Source organism: Geotrypetes seraphini, chromosome 4, assembly GCF_902459505.1.
Source record: "Geotrypetes seraphini chromosome 4, aGeoSer1.1, whole genome shotgun sequence".
Taxonomy (NCBI): Eukaryota; Metazoa; Chordata; class Amphibia; order Gymnophiona; family Dermophiidae; genus Geotrypetes; species Geotrypetes seraphini.
In genome coordinates this window covers 17,396,590-17,418,403 of record NC_047087.1, presented here as the reverse complement: position 1 = coordinate 17,418,403, position 21,814 = coordinate 17,396,590, and the positions used below count along the sequence as shown (strand labels likewise).

The 21,814-nt window shown below is 44.7% G+C and overlaps 1 protein-coding gene across 1 annotated transcript in view; it reads left to right on the top strand.

Annotated features, from left to right (window-relative positions):
- Positions 1 to 388: 388 nt before the first annotated feature.
- The window catches only part of LOC117359659 (hepatocyte nuclear factor 4-beta-like), a 122,684-nt gene continuing 101,258 nt past the window's right edge, over positions 389 to 21,814 (top strand). The window contains exon 1 of the mRNA XM_033942859.1: positions 389 to 503. Within this exon, the coding sequence (XP_033798750.1) occupies positions 389 to 503 (115 nt within the window). The remainder of the gene's footprint in view (positions 504 to 21,814) is intronic.

Below are 21,814 nucleotides of genomic sequence, written 5' to 3'. Positions count from 1 at the left end.
TAAATATAAAGTTGTATGTCCCCATTCTGCCTTCAAATTAACCTGATCCTTCACTTCAGTCTGTGAGCAAACCTCAGCCTGTAATGTCTCACTGAGATACTTAAGGATTTTATGTTGTTTACACAGGGCTGCAATAAGCAATATTGCATGGCATGAAGGAGGTAGGGGAGGGTGGAATGCAACCCATGCTAATTTAGTCATAGTCTTATCTGCATTGTATAATCAGAATATGATAGAGACCCGCCAGCACTGTCGGTGGTTGGGAGAGACGGCGAGGTCCCTTTTTGCTTGTCCTCCTTCGGCACTGGGGGGTCCTTGACTGTGCTACCTCTGCAGTGATTGACAGTAAGGCTGCGTGGCCCTGATCTGCCGCAGCCGAAAGGCAATAATGAAGCTCTGTGAAGCCATGATGGATATGGACATGCCGGACTACACGGAGACCCTGGACTCCTCTTTCACCATGCTGGAGTTTGACAGTTTAAGGGTACTGACCAGCAACACGGGTGAGTCTTCTCCACCAGCTTTTTTTCCGGTAACTTTGTAGGAATAATTTGAACGACAACAACAAAAAAAAAAAGGTTCAAATTCCGAAAGGCAGTGGTAAGTTTATAGCTGTGAACGCAGAGTACTCAAAGTCCAGTTTGTGCTTGCTTTAAGTCATCCTGAAAGGAAAAATGACAAACGGAGTCCTTCACGATTTCCGTTGGCCACATAGCAGAAGGTATTTGGGGGTTGTACAGAAGAATAGCTTTTAACTTTCAGCATTTTTTCTTTTAGATGTTTGCCCGCTCACAGCGTAAAATCTTTCTTGCACAGAGCCTGCAGTGCCCTATCAAATTAAATACTTTTCAAACGACTTTGCTTCCACCAGCTGATGGCCGTCAGTATGCGGCAATTTTGACGCTGTATGTTCACAACTGTGTTGGTCCTTACGTTGCCACTAATCAAAGGGTATATATATCACAAAAAAGGTCTAACTTTCTCCCCCTCCCCCCAGTATCCCCCCCAGTATCCCACGGGATTTTGTATTCAGTTGCGAGACTCCTTGTGACAAATCAATTGCTGGAGCACAGGGCGTAAAGTCCCAAGAGCAGCGCGATAGAGAACGAGGGCACAGTGGTGAACTAAATCGGCGGCTGCTCTGCTGATTCTGACCACTTTTTTTGTAACAGCTCCACATTCCTGGTCCACATGAAATCCAAACGTTGCAGCCCTTAGCCTTCCAATTGAGGTTGTCGCTGCATTCGGGAAAATGTACCTCTCTTCGTTCTGTGTCGTGTTTTATGTTGCTTATGACTTGCGAGCGTGCTTGCGGAGGGCTGTGTTGGCTGTAACATTATTTTGAAATATTTGATAAGGGTATTAAAGGAGAAGGTTTTTGTGTTTTTCTTATGAAGGATGCATTGTTGACGATTGCTATACAGAGCGTTACTTACAACCCCAAAAGAAGGCCTGGTGTGGCAGTTACAACACTCACCCGTTAGTTGAGCAAACGAAATGGGTTATTTTAGTCTTTATGTATCATCACCTACTGTCCCTATAATTCTATAATGTCTATAAATGTCATACACACTCACACACACAACTGCACTCACAGTTATAGAATACCACTTACCCATGTAACTTAATTAGTGAAGATGATCAGTAATTGGCCTGAATTTGACAGTAATTTGCAGTTACATTCATGAGTTATCACCTTATCCTATAGAATTGATCAATTATGCTCCAATTATTCAATTATGTTGTCGAAAACTGCAGGAAGACCTTAGGAAATTGGAAGACTGGGCGTCCAAACGGCAGATGAGATTTAATGTGGACAAACGCAAAGTGATGCACATTGGGAAGAGTAACCCAAATCGTAATTACCGGATGCTAGGGTCCACCTTGAGGGTTAGCACCCGAGAAAAAGATCTGGGTGTCATCGTGGACAATACGCTGAAACCTTCTGCCCCATGTGTGGCGGCGGCCAAGAAAGCAAACAATATTCTAGGAATTATTAAAAAAGGACTAAGAATGTTATAATGCCTCTGTATCGTTCCATGATGCGACCTCACCTTGAGTATTGTGTTCAGTTCTGGTCTCCTTATCTCAAGAAAGATATAGCGGCATTAGAAAAGGTTCAAAGAAGAGCGACCGAGATGATAAAGGGGATGGAACTCCTCTCGTATGAGGAAAGACTAAAAAGGTTAGGGCTCTTCAGCTTGGAAAGGAGACGGCTGAGGGGAGATAGGATTGAAGTCTACAAAATCCTGAGTGGTGTAAAAGGAGTACAAGTGGAACGGTTTTTGTATCTAAATTTACAAAGACTAGGAGACACTCAATGAAGTTACAGAGTAATACTTTTAAAACCAATAGGAAGAAATATTTTTTCACTCTGGAATGTGTGGCCAAAGGATGTGGTATGAGCGGTTAATGTAGCTAGTTTTTAAAAAAGATTTGGACAAGTTCCTGGAGGAAAAGTCCATAAACTGCTTTTGAGACAGACATGGGGAAAGTCACTGCTTGCCCTGGATCGGCGGCATGGAATGCTGCTACTATTTGGGTTTTTGCCAAGTACTTGTGACTTGGATTGGCCTCCGTAAAGATGGGATATTGGGCTAGATGGACCATTGGTATGACCCAGTAAGTCTATTCTTATGTTCCTATCTCAAATCCTCAGTTGTATGTTGTTTTTCTAACTAGTAATGGAGTTTGTCTATTTTCTGTAACTTATTCTATGGAACTCATGCATAAATAGTCTGGCGTGCACCTGTACAGAGGGCATTCGTGTAGGAGGGGCATGGATTGGTCAAGACCATTCTGACTCTTCTAGCGCACATGTTATAAAATGCTATCAGTTCCCTGCGCAAGGTGCCGCATTTGGGAGCGCACATTTCCACCTGCCGTAGACATGAAGTAGGTGGTCAGGCCTAAATGTTGGTGTGTAAATGTGAGCTCACACTAGTGTTCTATAATAGTGACTATGAGCCGGATTCCATAAACTGTGCTCAGAAATGGGCACCAGAAAAGATCAGTGCTAAGCAAAATTGTTGGTTGGCATTTAATATAATACCTTATTTATTTATTTAAAACACTCGTAGCTTGCATATCAACCATCTATGCCGATAATGACGATACATGCATAATTAAAACAAAACATTACATACATAATAAAACAGAACATAGCAGATTATTACAATAAAAGCATGCAATAAACAATTTCCACTTGTGCCTTAAAATAAAAAGCCAAGCAATTACTAGATTACAAAGTAGCCTTCCCCGCCGGGGCCTTCCCTCTAACGCATCACTGACGATGTCATCAGCGATGCGACAGAGGGAAGGCCGCAAAGCAGCTGTTGCCGGTGAAAACCTCACTGCATTGAAACGGCGATCACAGTAAAATCCTGACGAAAAGAAGCAAACAATTACTTTAATTTTTTTTGCTAAGTTAATGCTATTTGAATTTATTCTGTATCAAACAAGTTGGATGGAGTTACAGAATTTCAGTGACGCGGCGGAGGGAAGGCTTCGGAGGTATGTAAGGCTCACGGTGGGGTTCCGGTACACAAAGGGATGGGAAGGAGGGACAGGTATAACACGGTACGGTGTTTTCTTGCTGAGGATGTGGTTCCTTTCCTAGTCAGGACACACATTGTCTTGGAAAATAATCTGATGTGTGAAATGCCATTACTATTAGTTTCAAGTTTATTAGGATTTTGATATACCGCTTATCAAGGTTATCTAAGCGGTTTTTACAATCAGGTACTCAAGCATTTTCCCTCTCTGTCCCGGTGGGCTCACAATCTATCTAACGTACCTGGGGCTGTGGAGGATTAAGTGACTTGCCCAGGGTCATGGGGTCTGAACCCACAACCTCAGGGTGCTGAGGCTGTAGATCCAACCATTGCGCCACGCACTCCTCCATGGCAGGTAGGTGATCGTGTGGTTCTGGAGGTAGTCTTTGAAGGCTTTTTGGTGTCCTGGCTTTCTAAACATGGCACGAGTCAAGGGTAGATACCATGTTTCCCCGCAAATAAGCCCTAGTGCATTTTTTGGAGCCCAAATTAATATAAGACCCTTGTCTTATTTTCGGGGAAACACGGTATGGATGTTTAACCTGTAACCCATAAGTAACTATAAGTTGGACGCATATCTCCCGAACTTTGGCGCGAGTATTTATATCAGCTCCCACCTAAGCCCATATGCGAGCAAATACCTGGATATATCTAGGGTTACCAGATTTTGCATCTGGAAAAAGAGGATGCGTGGGCACGCACCATTCTGCCCCCCCCCCCCGGCTCGCCTCATTCTGCCCCCCGGCCCTGCCCCATTCTACCCCACAACCGAAAGGACGTGCAAAGGATCGAGTCGGTTCAGCGAACGGCCACCAGGATGGTCGTGGGGCTCAAGGATCTCCCATATGAAGAAAGACTACAGAAGTTGCGACTGTACTCACTCGAGGAAAGAAGAGAACGGGGAGATATGATCGAAACGTATAAATACATCACAGGACGCATCGAGCCAGAAGATGATATCTCCTGGCCCATGGGTCCCTCGACCACCAGAGGACATCCGCTGAAGATCAGGGGAGGGAGGTTTCACGGCGACTCCAGGAAGTACTTCTTCACCGAAAGAGTGGTGGATCATTGGAACAGACTACCACTCCAGGTGGTAAAGGCCAGCAGCGTGACGGATTTTAAGAATAAATGGGATACTCTTGTGGGATCTTTAAGGAAGTAAATTCAGGGGGGGATACTTGGAATGGGCAGACTTGGTGGGCTGTAGCCCTTTTCTGCCGCTTTTTTTCTATGTTTTCTATGTTTCTATGTTTCTAACCCCAGCCCCATGCGATCCTCGTCTCTTTGGGCCGAGCCTGGAGAGTATTTGTGCGAAATGATGACATCGCATGCATGCACATGTACGATGTCACCGTGTTGCATCCGTGCATGCGCAGATGCACTGCAGACTCAGCCTCAATCGCAACATTTTTTTCAAAACTTGGACAAAGTGCTGGGTTTTGAAAAGCTCTCCTGACGCCTGGACAGTACTCTAAAAAAGAGGACGTGTCCGGGTAAATCCACATGTCTGGTAACCCTATATCTCTCTCTATATTTATATACACACAGCTATAGAATTCTCTTTTCCCCACAGACACAAACAAAATGGCAAAAAAAAACCCCAAACAACCCTTTGAGTTCACCAGGCCTTGACTCCAAAGCTGAACTAATTCCATGCGAGATAAAAGTTAAATTTTGAAGCCTGTGAAAACATGTTGATGGCACAAGTAGTCGGTCTGATGGAGAGAATGGTGGAGGGTCCTACCATTTCTTTTGACATAAGATCGGATCCCCTTTTATGTTCTTTCTGGATCAGTAGAATCAAAAGCTCCACCATTTCCAAAGGCAAACGTTACCTAGGTCAACTCTTCTATTTGCTTTGCTGTTAATAAGTAACCCACTATCTTGCTGACAATGTTCTGTAATTACCTTGTTTGTCCTGGGTTATCACCCTACAGCAGTGTTTCCCAAACTTTTACCCACTATATCATTCCACATTATAATACGTAAAAATTCAGATGACTCCAGACGAGTGGGGTCTGCTGATTTGTTTTCATCATCTCCTCTGCTCTCTCATTTACCCTTATGCGGACCATATAGACAGCAGTCAGCCGGGGCCCTGTTTGCTAGAATGTGCTCAGGGATCCCAGTTCTCTGCATAGATTTCCAGTATAACAGGAAGACCAGCAGGGGGAAGAGGAAGGAACTTATTCACAGGCCCCTTGCTGACAGCCACTTCTGAGCATAAGCCACAGTTGTGGTCTAGAGCAGTGGTCTCCAACTCAGACCCTTTGCAGGGCCACATTTTGGATTTGTAGGTACTTGGAGGGCCTCAGAAAAAATAGTTAATGTCTTATTAAAGAAATGACAATTTTGCATTTATAGTTTATAAATCTTTCCTTTTGGCTAAGTCTTAATCATAATATTGTCATTTATAGCTAAAGAGACATATAATCAAGAAACTTTTTATTTTACTTTTGTGACTATGATAAACATACCGAGGGCCTCAAATGGTACCTGGCGGGCCAAGAGTTTGAGATCACTGCTATAGGCTAAGGCTCTTAACATTTGCATTTCCTCTCCCTATTGGCTAAGGCTCTTTGCACCTGCATTGTGATGTCATAGAATCCTATGGTTATAGAAACATGATGGCAGATAAAGGCCAAATTGCTTATCCAGAGCATCCACTATCTCCTCCTCTCCCTATTGGCTAAGGCTCTTAACATTTGCATTTCCTCTCCCTATTGGCTAAGGCTCTTTGCACCTGCATTGTGATGTCATAGAACTCTATGGTTATAGAAACATGATGGCAGATAAAGGCCAAATTGCTTATCCAGAGCATCCACTATCTCCTCCTCTCCCTATTGGCTAAGGCTCTTAACATTTGCATTTCCTCTCCCTATTGGCTAAGGCTCTTTGCACCTGCATTGTGATGTCATAGAACTCTATGGTTATAGAAACATGATGGCAGATAAAGGCCAAATTGCTTATCCAGAGCATCCACTATCTCCTCCTCTCCCTATTGGCTAAGGCTCTTAGCATTTGAATCTCCTCTTCCTATAGGTCTCCAACTCAAACCCTTGGCAGGGCCACATTTTGGATTTGTAGGTACTTGGAGGGCCTCAGAAAAAAATAGTTAATGTCTTATTATAGAATTGACAGTTTTGTATGAGGTAAAACTCTTTATAGTTTATAAATCTTTCCTTTTGGCTGTCTTAATAATAATATTGTAATTTATAGCTAAAGAGACATATGATCAAGAAACTGTTTTATTTTATCTTTTGTAATTATGATAAACATACTGAGGGCCTCAAAATAGTACCTGGCGGGCCGCAAGTTTGAGACCACTGCACTAGAGGGAGAAGGACTAGCTCTGTTTTTGTGACCCCATGTACTGATAATGTGATTGGGGGGAGGGGCAAGCCACAGTTTCCCATGTGAATCATAGTAATTTTTTTTTTATTTGGTATTTCAAGGCGATATTGGGAACAATGTTCCCAAGAGTGGAGATGATTGAGAAAAGATCAAGCTGACAAAAATGTGTAATACTTTAATAAAAGTCCACCATGCACATCAGAGTAAAGGAGCAAAGACCCGACAAGGGCCGTGTTTCGGCGTGTTCACCTGTGTCAGGGCTCCAACTTCATATATAAAAATTACATAACAATAAACATCAATAATAATAATGGTGATAAAAAGCAATAAAATGTGCATTAAATGCAGACATTGGATTAAAAAATAGAGACATACCTTCAAGTACCTTCAAGAAAACTGATTGACAATAACAATATAAAACTAACTTATACAAACAGAAATGAGAAATAAGATTAATCATCTGAGCAAGGATAAGAAAACATAATAAAAATGGACAATAAATATATTTGTATAGATTGCAAAATGATGTAAAATTAAGGTTATACAGGATAAGGGACAATAGGTGGAAATGTATAAAATCCAAATGTAAACATTCAGACATGAGAAGGACTGCATATTTCTGCAGCTCAATGGCCACAAATCTGGACTTGGAGGATGAAATGTACAATGTCAGCGTCTATGAGACAAACCTGTTTTTTTCTGTTACATAGAAGCTTTTGGTTCCCTGTGCGTTTACACAAAATAGATAGTTCCAGATCTAATAGATGCTGGCATTGTCATACAGAACAACAGGCAAACCCGAATGCAAGGGAAAAAAAAGCATGAACTACAAAAGGAAAATCTCCCCGACCCCCAAGAAAAAATAGGGTGGGGGGAGAGACAGCCCAAACAACACACTACCACAGTAAGAAATATTTATAATAGAAGGAAGCCCTCAGTCACAAGCTTGCAATGGAGACACACCCTTAATGCACCCCTAATGTCATACAGACATTGGGACATTAGATCATCTGCTGTTTTTTTGGGTTCATAGACAACTCGGCGAAAGACAAAGGCGCGCGCCGACAACTGAGCGCAAGACGGAGGCGCACGCCGAAGAAAATTACAGTTTTTAGGGGCTCCGACGGGGGTTTTTGTTGGGGAGGCCCCCCCCCAGTTTACTTAATAGAGATCGCGCCGGCGTTGGGGGGGGGGGTTTGGGGGATTGTAACCCTCCACATTTTACTGTAAACTTAACTTTTTCCCTAAAAACTGGGAAAAAGTGAAGTTTTCAGTAAAATGTGGGGGGTTACAACTCCCCACACCCCCCACAACGCCCCCACAACGCGGCGCAATCTCTATTAAGTAAAGTGGGGGGGTTCCCCCCCACGCCCCCCCCCGTCGGAGCCCTAAAAACAGTAATTTTGTGCAGCGCACACCTCCGTGCTGCGCTCAATTGTCTGCGCGCGCCTTTGTCCCAGCGCACTTTTGACCTGACACCGTTTTTTTGTTCTCTGATACTCAGCTTCTGGAAATCGATATGGGGACATATCAAGGTAATACTTAATTCTGCAATTCCATTGTCATATGAGATGGTTATATGCGGTACCTTATTGCATGTTAAACCCCCATTTGACCGGTATAAAGGCAGGCTTTTCATGATAATGACAGGGATAGCCATCCAAATGATAACAAGAAATTGGAAGAGTTCGGATACTTTAAATTTTCCTTTTCGGTAGGCAAATCTGTATTCTAGTTACAAATATGAAAAAATGAATGCAGAATTTATGGGGAATAATAAGGTATTTAAGTTAGTGTGGGGCCGTTAGCAGCTTTTGTTGCATCTATTTAAGATATATAGTTATATATTTATATCTCTTTTAAATTAGGTTTCGTTCCCATACACATCCGGGGGAGGGGAGAATACCGCATATATATTTGATGTATGTTTACATTTCTGAGTTATACAGGGTTGGGGGCTAATGATGTCTTTTAATTTCTGTAGTTCAAAAGTGCTTTTTAATGGTTTGATATGTTTCAGATGTATATATTTATATTGCACTGTTCATATTGGAAAATAATAAAATTTATTTTAAAAAAAAAAAGAAATGAGAAGGACTGGAGGAATATACCAAGTAAGTCTTCTACTAAAACCTTCTCACCCCAGTAAAAAAACATTTTCACTCAAGCTTCACTATTCACAAATAAGGGAAAAAGAAGGGGACCCCCACCCCCAGATGTTACAATAACAGCAAAACGTGAGCGGAAACCTGCAGCCAGCAACATGGGATAGAGTTACCAGACATCCGGATATACCCGGACACGGGGACAGGATGGGTGGAGGAGAAACTGCGCCATTAGAAGCGGCAGGAAATCCCCACGGAAGCAATCAAAGAAACGACACAACCCCCTCCTTTGACAACACTGCGATAGCATCTTTTAACGCCTGCTGCCACGCTGAATGCTGCGCGCTGCTTCCCACGCTCAAAGAGCTCCTATGAGCGTCGGGAGTGGCGCGGAGCATTCAGCGCGCCATCTGACGCTAAAGACCACCATTGCGGTTTTGTAAAAGGGGGAGGGGGGTAGTGGGAAGATCGAGATGTTCCAGTAGGGGGTCTTTATTGCCAGTAGCTTCCTCTACATTTACGGGAAGAGAAACATCTCGATCAATTGAAAGCAAAATTTAAAAACATGCTTATTTAGGGAATCGCATGACCAGTGACATCATTACCCCCCTGAGACCCCAATAAAGAAAGAACATAGCTTCCTCTCCCCCCTTGCGTTGCCCTTCTTCGGTCTCCTTTTCATTTGTTTTAGAATGTTTTTGTCTTAGTCATATTCCCCCCAAAGTTTTTAGATATTTCTATTCTCTAGTTAGACAATTATTTTAAACGGTATATCAAGTTTTAATAAACTTGCCCCCTCTTTTACTAACCCCCCTCTTCTATGAAACTGCGATAGCAGTTTCTAGCACAGGAAGCCGCACTGAGTAGCCCGTGTTGCTCCCGACGCTCATAGGAACTCAATGAGCGTTAGGAGCAGTGCAGGCCATTCAGCGCAGTTCTCTGCACTAAAATCGTTAGAGCGGTTTCCTAGAAGAGGGGGGGGGGGGGGGTAAGGTGTGCTATGCTTTTTAGCGCACGCTACACACGCACTAAACACTAACACGTGCATGTTATCCTATGGACGCATTAGCGGATAGCGAACGCATTGATTTAGAGCACGCTAAACATGCGCTAAAACGCTTAGCGCACCTTAGTAAAAGAGGGCCTTGGTTTTCAAGGTACGTGCCACTGAGTTTGATCTAGAGGTCTGCACGGGAACGGGGATCGCGGGAATCCCACGGGTCCCGCTGACTATGGGACTCCCACGGGGACCCCCCCTCTGGCCAACGGGACTCCCCCGGGGATGGAAGGCTTTGGAAGCAGGGTTCGTCCATATAATATAATGGACACGTCAGCCTTAGTAAAATAGGGGGTTTATAAGTTAATTACCTGAACAGAAAACAAAAAAAGGGTTCCACCAAAGAGATTCCACAAGGAAAACAGCAGTGCAAACACAAAAGAAACTGGAATTGATGATCCTGTCAGAAGTAATTGCTGCTTTTTATGGGGACGGGTGGGGACGGAGAGGATCCTGGCGGGGACGGGTGGGGACGGAGAGGATCCTGGCGGGGACGGGTGGGGACGGAGAGGATCCTGGCAGGGACGGGTGGGGACAGAGAGGATCCTGATGGGGACGGGTGGGGACGGAGAGGATCCTGGTGGGGATGGGTGGGGACGGAGAGGATCCTGACGGGGACGGGTGGGGACGGAGAGGATCCTGGCGGGGACGGGTGGGGATGGAGAGGATCCTGGTGGGGACGGGTGGGGACAGAGAGGATCCTGATGGGGACGGGTGGGGACAGAGAGGATCCTGGCGGGGACGGGTGGGGACGTTGAGGATCCTGATGGGGACGGGTTTGGATGGAGAGGATCCTGACGGGGACGGGTGGGGATGGAGAGGATCCTGGTGGGGATGGGTGGGGACGGAGAGGATCCTGACGGGGACGGGTGGGGACGGAGAGGATCCTGGCGGGGACGGGTGGGGACGTTGAGGATCCTGATGGGGATAGGTGGGGACGGAGAGGATCCTGACGGGGACGGGTGGGGACGGAGAGGATCCTGGCGGGGACGGGTGGGGACGTTGAGGATCCTGATGGGGATGGGTGGGGACGGAGAGGATCCTGACGGGGACGGGTGGGGACGTTGAGGATCCTGATGGGGATGGGTGGGGACGTTGAGGATCCTGGCGGGGATGGGTGGGGACGGAGAGGATCCTGGCAGGGACGGGTGGGGACGGAGAGGATCCTGATGGGGACGGGCTGGGATGTGTGGGATTTTTGTCCCCGCGCAACTTTCTAGTTTGATCCTGAGTTTGTTTATTTTTTTTTAATTTCCTACCAAGCTAGAACATTTCATTGCACTCTTTTATTGAGAACCAGTCTAAATCTTGATGAGAGGTAACGTTTTTTTCAAAACGTACCTTTAAAACACAACTGTTTGGCTCTTAGGGCTAGATTCATTAAGCCCACCGATCAAGTTCCGACCACAAAGCGACCCCTTTATGACCAATTACCCTCCAACCCGATTCACTAACCTCTGTCCGATCATGCTACGATCTACGCATGCAAATGAGGAGGAACGGCATTCAAATGTAGGCAGGAAGCGATTCACTAAAAAAAAAAAAATGAGGGACTGGGCTGACCGATCCACAAATAAGCGACTGCTGAGGACCAGTCGCTCAGGTCCTTTCCGACTGTCCTGCCTTCTGCCGCCCTGCTCTCTGCCCCTTCTGCTCTTGACCGGATCTCCTGCTTTCTATCCCATCTGCTCTCTTCCCCACAGTGCAAGCCTGTGGTTTTAACCCGTGGGTTTAAAGCGGGTTAAAACCACGGCCTCATGAAAAAAAAAAAGTAAAAAGCTCTGCCGGGCACGGAGGACCAGCACATGCGCAGACCATCTCTGCGCATGTGTCGGGATCGCTATAGAGTGATCCGGGCGCTCGGTTGGGGGTGTGTGATTCCGATTGCCCTCCCCCCAGACACGGATCGGATCGGTTCCCTCACGGATCAGATCTGATCTGTGCCCTTAGTGAATCTGGGCCTCAAACAACAAATTTCAAGACTCCCGAGGAAGGTACCCTGAGTACTGAAATGCATGTAGTGTTGAGTCGTTGAATGTCTTTATGTTTCTGACAATAAAGACCCTCTATTGGAACATCTCGTCCTTCCCACTTTGTGTTGTTTACTTGACATGATGGGTGGTACAGAGCAGAGAATGACACGGTGGCATAATTCATCACCGTTCCCGTCCCCGCGGATAACCACGGGAAATAATCCCATGTCATTTTCTAGTGTCTATTTCAACCTCAGTCCTTCTACACCAGCATTCTTCAAAGCAAAGCTTGCGGGTCAGTGGTTGTGGCCATTCATACTCTGTTTCTTATGTGAGCCAAGGATAATGAAGCCATTGTGTCATCACTGATGTGATTGGTTCTTAGGCACTGGTGGAATGAGGCATTATGACATCACAATATCTGCTCTGGATACCAGAGACTGTCATTCTGTAGTGTCTGTTTCAACCTCAGTCCTTCTACACCAGCATTCTTCAAAGCAAAGCTTGTGGGTCAGTGGTTGTGGCCATTCATACTCTGATTCTTCCCTCTCTCCTTAAAGAATGACATGAAGATGGTTTCTCGCGGTTATCCGCGGGGACGGTAACGGTGATGAATTTTGTCACCGTATCATTCTCTAGTACAGAGATAATTGGGATAAATAGATGCACAGCTAAACTTAAATAAACTTATATGTACGGTTAAGGAATGAGGAACTGTTTTAAGTCACAGGGTGTGCATTAAGCTGTTGCTCCCAGTGGGATTGGCTCCCAAAGCAAATCCTTGGAGCAACTAAATGGAGGTGCCCAGTTTAGAATTCCCCCCACCTATCTTTTTAAAGTCACATGTTCCCCCATAAATAATGTATCTGAAACACTGGGTAAATATTGACTGAGGTATGTCCGAGTCTCAGCTCTTAGAAAAATAAACAGCGCGGTTCCCTCCACAAACCTGATGAAGCGTAACTTTTCAAGGCCCTCAAAATGTATTTTACACACATCCAGCTTGTTCGTTGACTTTCTTGCTGAAAGAAAGCAAAACTGACCTTATAATGCTGCATTTTTTTTTTTTTTGTAATGCATGTATATAACATGTGGTATTTTAAATAATTGCTTTGTGGCGTGTTCAATAACCAAGGAGGAACAATGCCAGCACACTGCTAGAAATCTCACATTTTGGAGTTAGAATTTGCTGACTTTGCGTGCCTTCCACAATCAAGCTTTTTTTTTTTTTTAATGTATATTAAAGGGTGTAAATCTTACAGAAAGTAGGAATTATGTTGACATTTTAACTGTGAGGCCTCCCAGAAACAGAAGAAAGCTAACAGAAGAGGTCTCCTTTCAATAGGAAGTCAGTCATCAGCTCTTGAATAAAGAGAGGATTTAGTATTCGATACAGAAAAGGTGAACAGTCTGGGCAATATTTTCAAAGGCTGTCAGAAGATACATAATTCGTGATAGGCACCTGGTAGGGTGACCCGTCAAAAGCGTGCAGGACATTGGCGCACCAACAATCTCGCCCCAACATTTGCATGCAGGACAAATGTGGGTTCATAGACAATGGCGCGAAAGACAAAGGCGCGCCCGGACAATTGAGTGCAGCGCGGAGGTGCGCGCCACTCAAAATTGCTGTTTTTAGGGGCTCCGACGGGGGGTTTTGTTGGGGAACCCCCCCACTTTACTTAATAGACATCGTGCCGGCGTTATGGGGGGTTTGGGGGTTGTAACCCTCCACATTTTACTGTAAACTTAACTTTTTCCCTAAAAACAGGGAAAAAGTTAAGTTTTCAGTAAAATGTGGGGGGTTACAACCCCCCAAACTCCCCACAACGCCCCCACAACATGGCGCAATGTCTATTAAGTAAAGTGGGGGGGTTCTCCCCCCACGCCCCCCCATCGAAGCCCTAAAAACAGTAATTTTGAGTGACGCGCGCCTCCGCGCTGCGCTCAATTGTCTGGGCACGCCTTTGTCCCGGCGCGCTTTTGACCTGACACCCAAATGTGCGCTGCCGCTTCTGCCACTTTCAGGCCTTCCCTTTTGCGCTCTGAAGCGGTGTATGTGGGGGTACCTCCCCACTACACTGAAAACTGCCGAAGAACGAAAACGGGAAGGAGAATGGGAGATTTCAGTGCATGGGGGAGGTGCCCCCTCCCCAAACACCCCCCCAACAGGAGCGCAAAGAGTTGTAAGTGAACTGGTGGGGTTCACCCCCCCCCCACATCCTTTTAGAATGCAAACGGGAAGGTCTCAAACCGGCGGAAACAGCGTACGCAAATGCGGGGGTGGGATTGTCGGCGTGCCAATGTCCTTCACACTTTCGATGGTAGACACGAGCGGGAGTTGCAACTGGTGCATGCAGCAGCAGGGTTGGTGCATGCATATTAGTCACCTTAGGCAACCTTGCAGCATTGCCCCCCCTTCCAAAGTTGTAAACTAGAGAATGATACGAGGACAAATTTTTCCCCATCCCCACGGGAAATCATTTTCCTGACCCGTCCCAGAAAGTTCTTTTCCTGTCCCTGCCCTCATTCCTGACAGCTCTGTCCTCAACTGCAAAGGGGTACCAGATGTCGGGATTTCCCCGGATTGTCCTTTTGAGGACAGGTCCGGGGCTCCAGCAGCTTTCCAAAACCTGGCACTTTGTCCGGGGTTTGAAATGCTACAAAATCTGAGTGGAGTAGAACGGGTACAAGTGGATCGATTTTTCACTCCGTCAAAAATGACAAAGACTAGGGGACACTCGATGAGGTTACAGGGAAATACTTTTAAAACCAATAGGAGGAAATTTTTTTTCACTCAGAGAATAGTTAAGCTCTGGAACGCGTTGCCAGAGGATGTGGTACGAGCGGATAGCGTAGCTGGTTTTAAGAAAGGTTTGGACAAGTTCCTGGAGGAAAAGTCCATAGTCTGTTATTGAGAAAGACATGGGGGAAGCCACTGCTTGCCCTGGATCGGTAGCATGGAATGTTGCTACATCTTGGGTTTTGGCCAGAGTGTGATGTCATAATGCCTCGGTCCACCAATGCCTAGGCTCCGTCCTCATCTGAACAAGCCTCAAACACTTTAACATCCTAAGTAGCAACATTCTAGAGCTCAGATTGTGATGTCATAATGTCTCGGTCCACCAATGCCTAAGCTCCGTCCTCATCTGCACAAGCCTCAAACGCTTTAAAATCATAAATGTTCGAGGCTTGTGTGGTTAAGGCAGAGCTTACAAGAATGGGACAGGGACAGCAACAAAATGTGTGGGGACGGAACAGGAAAATTGAGTTCCTGCAGGGACGGGGAAAAATTTGTCCCCGTGTCATTCTCTACCTGCAATCAGATGGCTGGACACGTTGAAAACAACCTTGGGGATGACGCTGGAGGACTTGTCCGGACTAGCACAAAACCGATTTCTTTTTAGATCTGCAATTCATCAAGTCACAGGACTTGAATGTGAGTCGATGGCAGCTAACAAGATGCCTTGAACAGTGAAAACCACTGTTTAATCTGCAGAATAGCACACCTAAATGAAATCAACAGTGCTGGCATGGTCACCGACCAATATCTATATATATAAAATCGGAGGTATGTATGTGTGTATGTGTGTATGTGCCGCGATCACGCAAAAACGGCTTGACCGATTTGAACGAAACTTGGTATGCAGATCCCTCACTACCTGGGATGATATGTTCTGGGGGTCTCGCAGCCCACCTGCACACGTGGGCGGAGCTAAAAACAGAAAATCAGATTTCACCCATTCATGTCAATGGAAAAAATGTAAAAAGCTGCCATTCTCAAAGTAATTCAAAAACGGCTTGACCGATTTGAAGGAAACTTGGTATGCAGATCCCTCATTACCTGGGGTGATATGTTCTGGTGGTATCGCGGCCCACAACTCTATGTTGCTTGCTCAAGGGTGGGTTCACCCAAGAATTTATATGTTCTTGCTCCTGGAGGTGAAACTAAAAATGTTGTTTATAATCAAGTTTTGTGTTAGTTGTATTGTATTCATTTTGTCAAATATTTCACATTATAATTTGAATATTGTACTTTTTATAAAGCTGTAAAAAATAATTTCATTCACCATTATAAAGTATCTTTATTTGAATCCATTTACAGTGTTATTGCTATAATTAAATACCCGTGCAACGCCAGGGCATCAGCTAGTACTCTATATATTTAATAGCATTCTGTATGGAGGTAGCAGTGCTAAATACATAGGTCAAATTAAACACCAGCATTTGTGTTTAACTTAAACTGGTGACGACACAGTCTGAAAATGGATTCTTAGATCATTAATCCCTTCTTTTACTAAGCCGCGGTAGAGGATTCTACCGCAGCCCAGAGCCCAGAGGAATTCTATGAGAGTTGGAGCATTTAACACTCTGGACTGAGGTAGAAACCTCTACCGTAGCTTAATAAAAGGGAAGGGGGGTGGGGGGATTGGGGGGGGAGGTAAGTAAATAAAATGCTTAGTTGGTGCGAAGAAAAAGCCTCCAAGATGAAGAAAGCTAAAATTCTACAGTAAAAGCAGGGTTGTGGGCTTGATGGACCATTGGTCTGACCCAGCATGGCTGTTCTTATGCTCTTATGTGTGCCAAGTATAGGACAATCAAGCCATTGTGACATCACTGATGAGGTTGGCTCTGAGGCATTATGACATCACAATCTCAGCTCTGGAATGTTGCTCTCATTGGGGTTCCGGAATCTGGCTATTCTTTGAGATGCTGCAATGTTGCTACACCTTGGGTTTTGGCCAGGTACTAGGGACCTGGATTGGCTACCGTGAGCACGAGCTAATGGGCTTAATGGACCGTTGGTCTGACCTATTAAGGCTTTTCTTATGTTCTTATGCTGTGCTCCAGTGGTCAGTGACATGTGTCTCTCAGCATCAGGTTTGGAGGGCATGTTTCTGCTTGGTCATTCTAATGGGTGGGAAGAGGAGGGCAGCACAAGGCAAATAGAAGGGAAGGACAAGCGTGTTTGTGTTGGCTGCAGTTAATGTGTTTGCTCGGGCTAGGAGACGGGGGAAAGCAAAGACCCTCAGCTTACTGTTGACATGTTCCATTTGTTTGTGCACAAACGCTGGTGAAATTGTTCAAGAACAGAGCATCCCACCTGGCGCTGCCGAGGTCAGTGCCACTTTCTGTACTAGGTTACTTGCCCAGGTTAGACTAGGAATTGAAAGCCCGCTTCTGTGAAACCATGAAAGCCTAGGGGCTCTTTTACGAAAGGGCAATAAGGAGTTAACGTGTGAAATAGCACAGCCCATGTTAACGGTGTCACGCGCCGGGACAAAGGCGCGCGCAGACAATTGAGCGCAGCGTGGAGGCGTGCGCCGCAGAAAATTACTGTTTTAGGGCTCCGACGGGGGGGGCATGCGGGGGAACCCCCCACTTTACTTAATAGAGATCGTGCCGTGTTGTGGGGGGTTTGGGGGGTTGTAAACCCCCACATTTTACTTAAAACTTCACTTTTTCCCTGTTTTTAGGGAAAAAGTTAAGTTTACAGTAAAATGTGGAGGGCTACAACCCCCTAAGCCCCCACAACGCCGGCGCGATCTCTATTAAGTAAACTGGGGGGGCTCCCCAACAAAACCCCCCATCGGAGCCCCTAAAAACTGTAATTTTCTTCGGCGCGCGCCTCCGTCTTGCGCTCAGTTGTCGGCGCGCGCCTTTGTCTTTCGCGGGGTTGTCTATGAACCCATGTTAACAATGCACGCGAGTTGGCACGCAGCGCTCGCTAACGCTCACATCAATTGGATAGCGCAGAATGCAGCAGGAACTGGGCTTTATAAGAATAGTTTATTTTCCTACTTCTAAGCGGTGTACAGTGTATAAAATAGTTTTTACAAACTGATAATATTCAAATTCTACTGCTTACTTTACAAGGCTATCAACAGAGAAAGCCCAACTTACTGGAATAACAGACTAAATCAATCCTCCTCAATCAGACACCGAAGAATCCACTCGCTATTCTCTCACCCATCATCCAAAAATGTCAAAACGAAAAAAACTTTATGACAACCTAACAGCCTCCAAAGCAGCTAAGTTGGACAAACAACTCACCACTCTGTTATCTTCATCCACAGATTACAAAACCTTCAAGAAAGAAATTAAAACCATACTCTTCAAAAAACACGTTAAACCTAACCCAACATCCAACACTCTATAAACCCTTAGTGCTCTCTAATTTTTTTCTAATTACCAATTAGCAATTACCAATTACTAATTACCAATTACCAATTTTTTTCTAATTACCAATTTCTAATTATCTAAAACCCATAATTCTCCCTTAAAATTTTATCTCATTGTTTAATCTATTACTTCAAAGTTGAAATGTAATTCTTGTTTTAGTTTGGATGTAATCCGCCTTGAACCGCAAGGTAATGGCGGAATAGAAATCACTAATGTAATGTAATGTAATAATACAAATCTATGCTGACAAGAAATTGGAGACAGGAGGATAAAATATATAGGATAGTAGGACATTTATGGGAAGTACATAGGGGAGGGAGATTTTGTCTGAGCTGGGTCCAGAAGGTTAAGTTTTAGTTTATATCTGAGCTGAGCCCAGAAGGTAAGGTTTTAGATTTGAAAAGCATCAGTGAATAGGAAGGTTTTCAGTTTTGATATGAAGTGGTTTAGCATAACAATAGCCTTACTGCGTTAGAACAATGGTCCATCTGGCCCAGAAGCCCGTCTTCACAAAGGGCATTCCAAGTCACAAGAACGTGGCAAAAACCCAGATAGTAGCAGCATTCCATGTCACCGATCCAGGGCAAGCTGTTGCTTCTGCCATATCTGTCTCATCAGAAGACTGTGGACTTTTCCTCCAGGAACTTGTCCAAACCTTTTTTTTTAAAAACCAGCTACATTAACTGGTCTTACCAGAACCTCTAGCAACGCGTTCCAGAGCTTAAGTATTCTCTGAGTGAAAAAATAATTCCTCCTATTGGTTTTAAAAGTATTACTTTGCAATTTCATCGTGTCCCCCTAGTCTTTGGAAATCTTGATGCAATCTTGATAGGACAATATGCTCCATTGACAATGGATAGAAAACCTCAATAACTTCAATCAATGTCATACTCCACTCAGCGTATTTATATCACAAATGTCTTCCTAATATCTCCCTCTCTTTGTCTCCTCCCTATAATTCTCTCACCTCTAATTAATGTCCACTTACCTTAAATTCTTCAATCTTTTTGCATTCCTCTTGATTTGTATGTCGCCTTGAACCTAGTCAGGTATAGAGCAACTCATAAATATTAGCTTAGATTAGATTTAAAAAATCGATCCACTTGTACCCGTTCTTCACTCAGGATTTTGTACACTTCAGTCCTATCTCCCCTCATCCGTCTCTTTTCCAAGCTGAAGAGCCCTGACCTCTTTAGTCTTTCTTCATACAAGAGGAGTTCCATCCCCTTTACCATCTTGGTCGCTCTTCTTTGAACCTTTTCTAGCGCCACTATATTTTTCTTGAGATAAGGAGACAAGAATTGAATGCAATATTCCAGATCAGGTCGCACCATGGAGCGATACAGGAGTATTATAACATTCTTAGTCTTGTTAACCATCCTTTTTTTTATAATTCCTAGCATCCAGTTTGCTTTTTTTGCTGCCACCACACATTGGGCGGAAAGTTTCTTCGTATTGTCTATGATGATTCCCAGATCCTTTCCTTAGGCGCTAATCCCCAAGGTGGACCCTGGCATCCTGTAATTGTGATTCGGGTTGTTCACTTTGCATTTGTCCACATTAAATTTCACCTGCCATATGGACGCCCAGTCTTCCAATTTCCTAAGGTCTTCCTGCAATTTTTCACAATCTGCATGCGTTTTAACAACTTTGAACAGTGCAGGGAAGTGTCAGGGAAGTGGCCTCGCGATAGTTATTTTTACATTTGTCGTTAATATTGCTTTAGTAGATCACAGCTTATATTGAGTTTTGTTTTAAATGTTTATTGTTTTAAATTATGCATGTGCAGTATTTTGTAACTCGCATAGGACCGAAGGGTCTGGCGAGTACGAAATATTTTAAATAAATAAATGTGGATTGTTATGCCATACTAGCCGTCAGAAGTGCCAATTGTGTGGAGAGCGAAACGGCGACGGAATTCAAAACAGCGTGGGACAAACACAGAGGATCTCTAATTGGAACGTGAAGGGTCTAAAATGTAGAACTAGGGCTGGAAGTGAGCAGACTTGTACTTGGGATGGGCTGGGGAGGGCTTTGACGGGAACTACATTGCTTCGGGAGAAGGGTAATGAGAGCCGCCATTGAAATATTACCCCTCTCCTCAAGTCACTTCATTGGCTCCCCGTCCATTTCTGAATACAGTCTAAACTCCTCTTGCTGACTTACAAGTGCATTCGCTCTGATGGCCTCCGATATCTCTCCTCACTTATCCCTATGCTCCCCCCTCCCCCCCCGTGATCTCCGCGCATTGGGCAAGCCCATCTTATCTGTACCCTTCTCTTCCACTGCCAACTCCAGACTCCGTCCCTTCTTTTTTACAGCGCCTTATGCCTGGAACAGGCTGCCTGAATCAATACGCTATGCTCCGTCCCTGGCAGTGTTCAAATCCAAGCTAAAGGCCCACTTTTTGGAAACTGCTTTCAACTCTTAGCTCCCCCTCACTGCTGTCAGATACCTAGACCCGCTATAACCTCCCCAACCCTGAAATGTCCTGTCTAAATTAGATTGTAAGCTCTTCTGAGCAGGGTCTGTCTATTGTAAAGGCTCCTTTGCATTACACTCTATAGAAGTTCAACTCTTAACTCCCCCTCACTGCTGTCAGATACCTAGACCTGCTATAATCTCCCCAACCCTGAAATGTCCTGTCTAAATTAGATTGTAAGCTCTTCTGAGTAGGGACTGTCTATTGTAAAGGCTCCTTTGCATTACACTCTATAGAAATTCAACTCTTAATTCCCCCCTCACTGCTGTCAGATACCTAGACCTGCTATAATCTCCCCAACCCTGAAATGTCCTGTCAAAATTAGATTGTAAGCTCTTCTGAGCAGGGACTGCCTATTGTGTGTTAGAATGTACAGCGCTGCATATGCCTTTCGGCGCTATAGAAATAATAAATAGTAGTAGTAGTTTGGGATGGTTTAGAAAGGCTGGAGTGAGCTTGGACAACAACTCCAGTGGTTGGAACTTAATGACAGTGCCAGGCTGACTTCTATGGCAGAAATATCAAAGACAAAAAAAAAAGAGACCGTTGGACAGGCTGGATGGCCACGCCGGTCTTTATCTGCCGTCATTTACTATGTTATGTTACTAAGCGCAGCTGCATTACTTGCCACCGGGTATCTTAGCTGTTCTCACCAGTGTGGGGTTTTTTTGTGTGTTTTTTTAATTGCACATCAGAATCCATGCATATAGCTTAGCTTTTTGTGGCACCAGATTAGAACATAAGAACATAAGCATAGCCTTACTGGGTCAGGTCAATGGTCCACCAAGTCCAGTAGCTCAGAAGCCCGTTCTCACGGTGGCCAATCCAGGCAAAACCCAAACAGTAGCAACATTCTGTTCAGAATCCTAAAGAAAGCACGATTCTGGAATCCCAGAGAGTAACAAAAGATTCCAAAACTCCAAAGAATAGCATCATTCCATACAGAATACCAAAGAATAGCAAGATTCCGAAATCCCAGAGAGTAACAAGATTCTTGAATCCCACAGAGTAGCAACATTCCATGCTACCAATCCAGGGCAAGCAGTGGCTTCCCCCATGTCTTTCTCAATAACAGACTATGGACTTTTCCTCCAGGAACTTTTCCA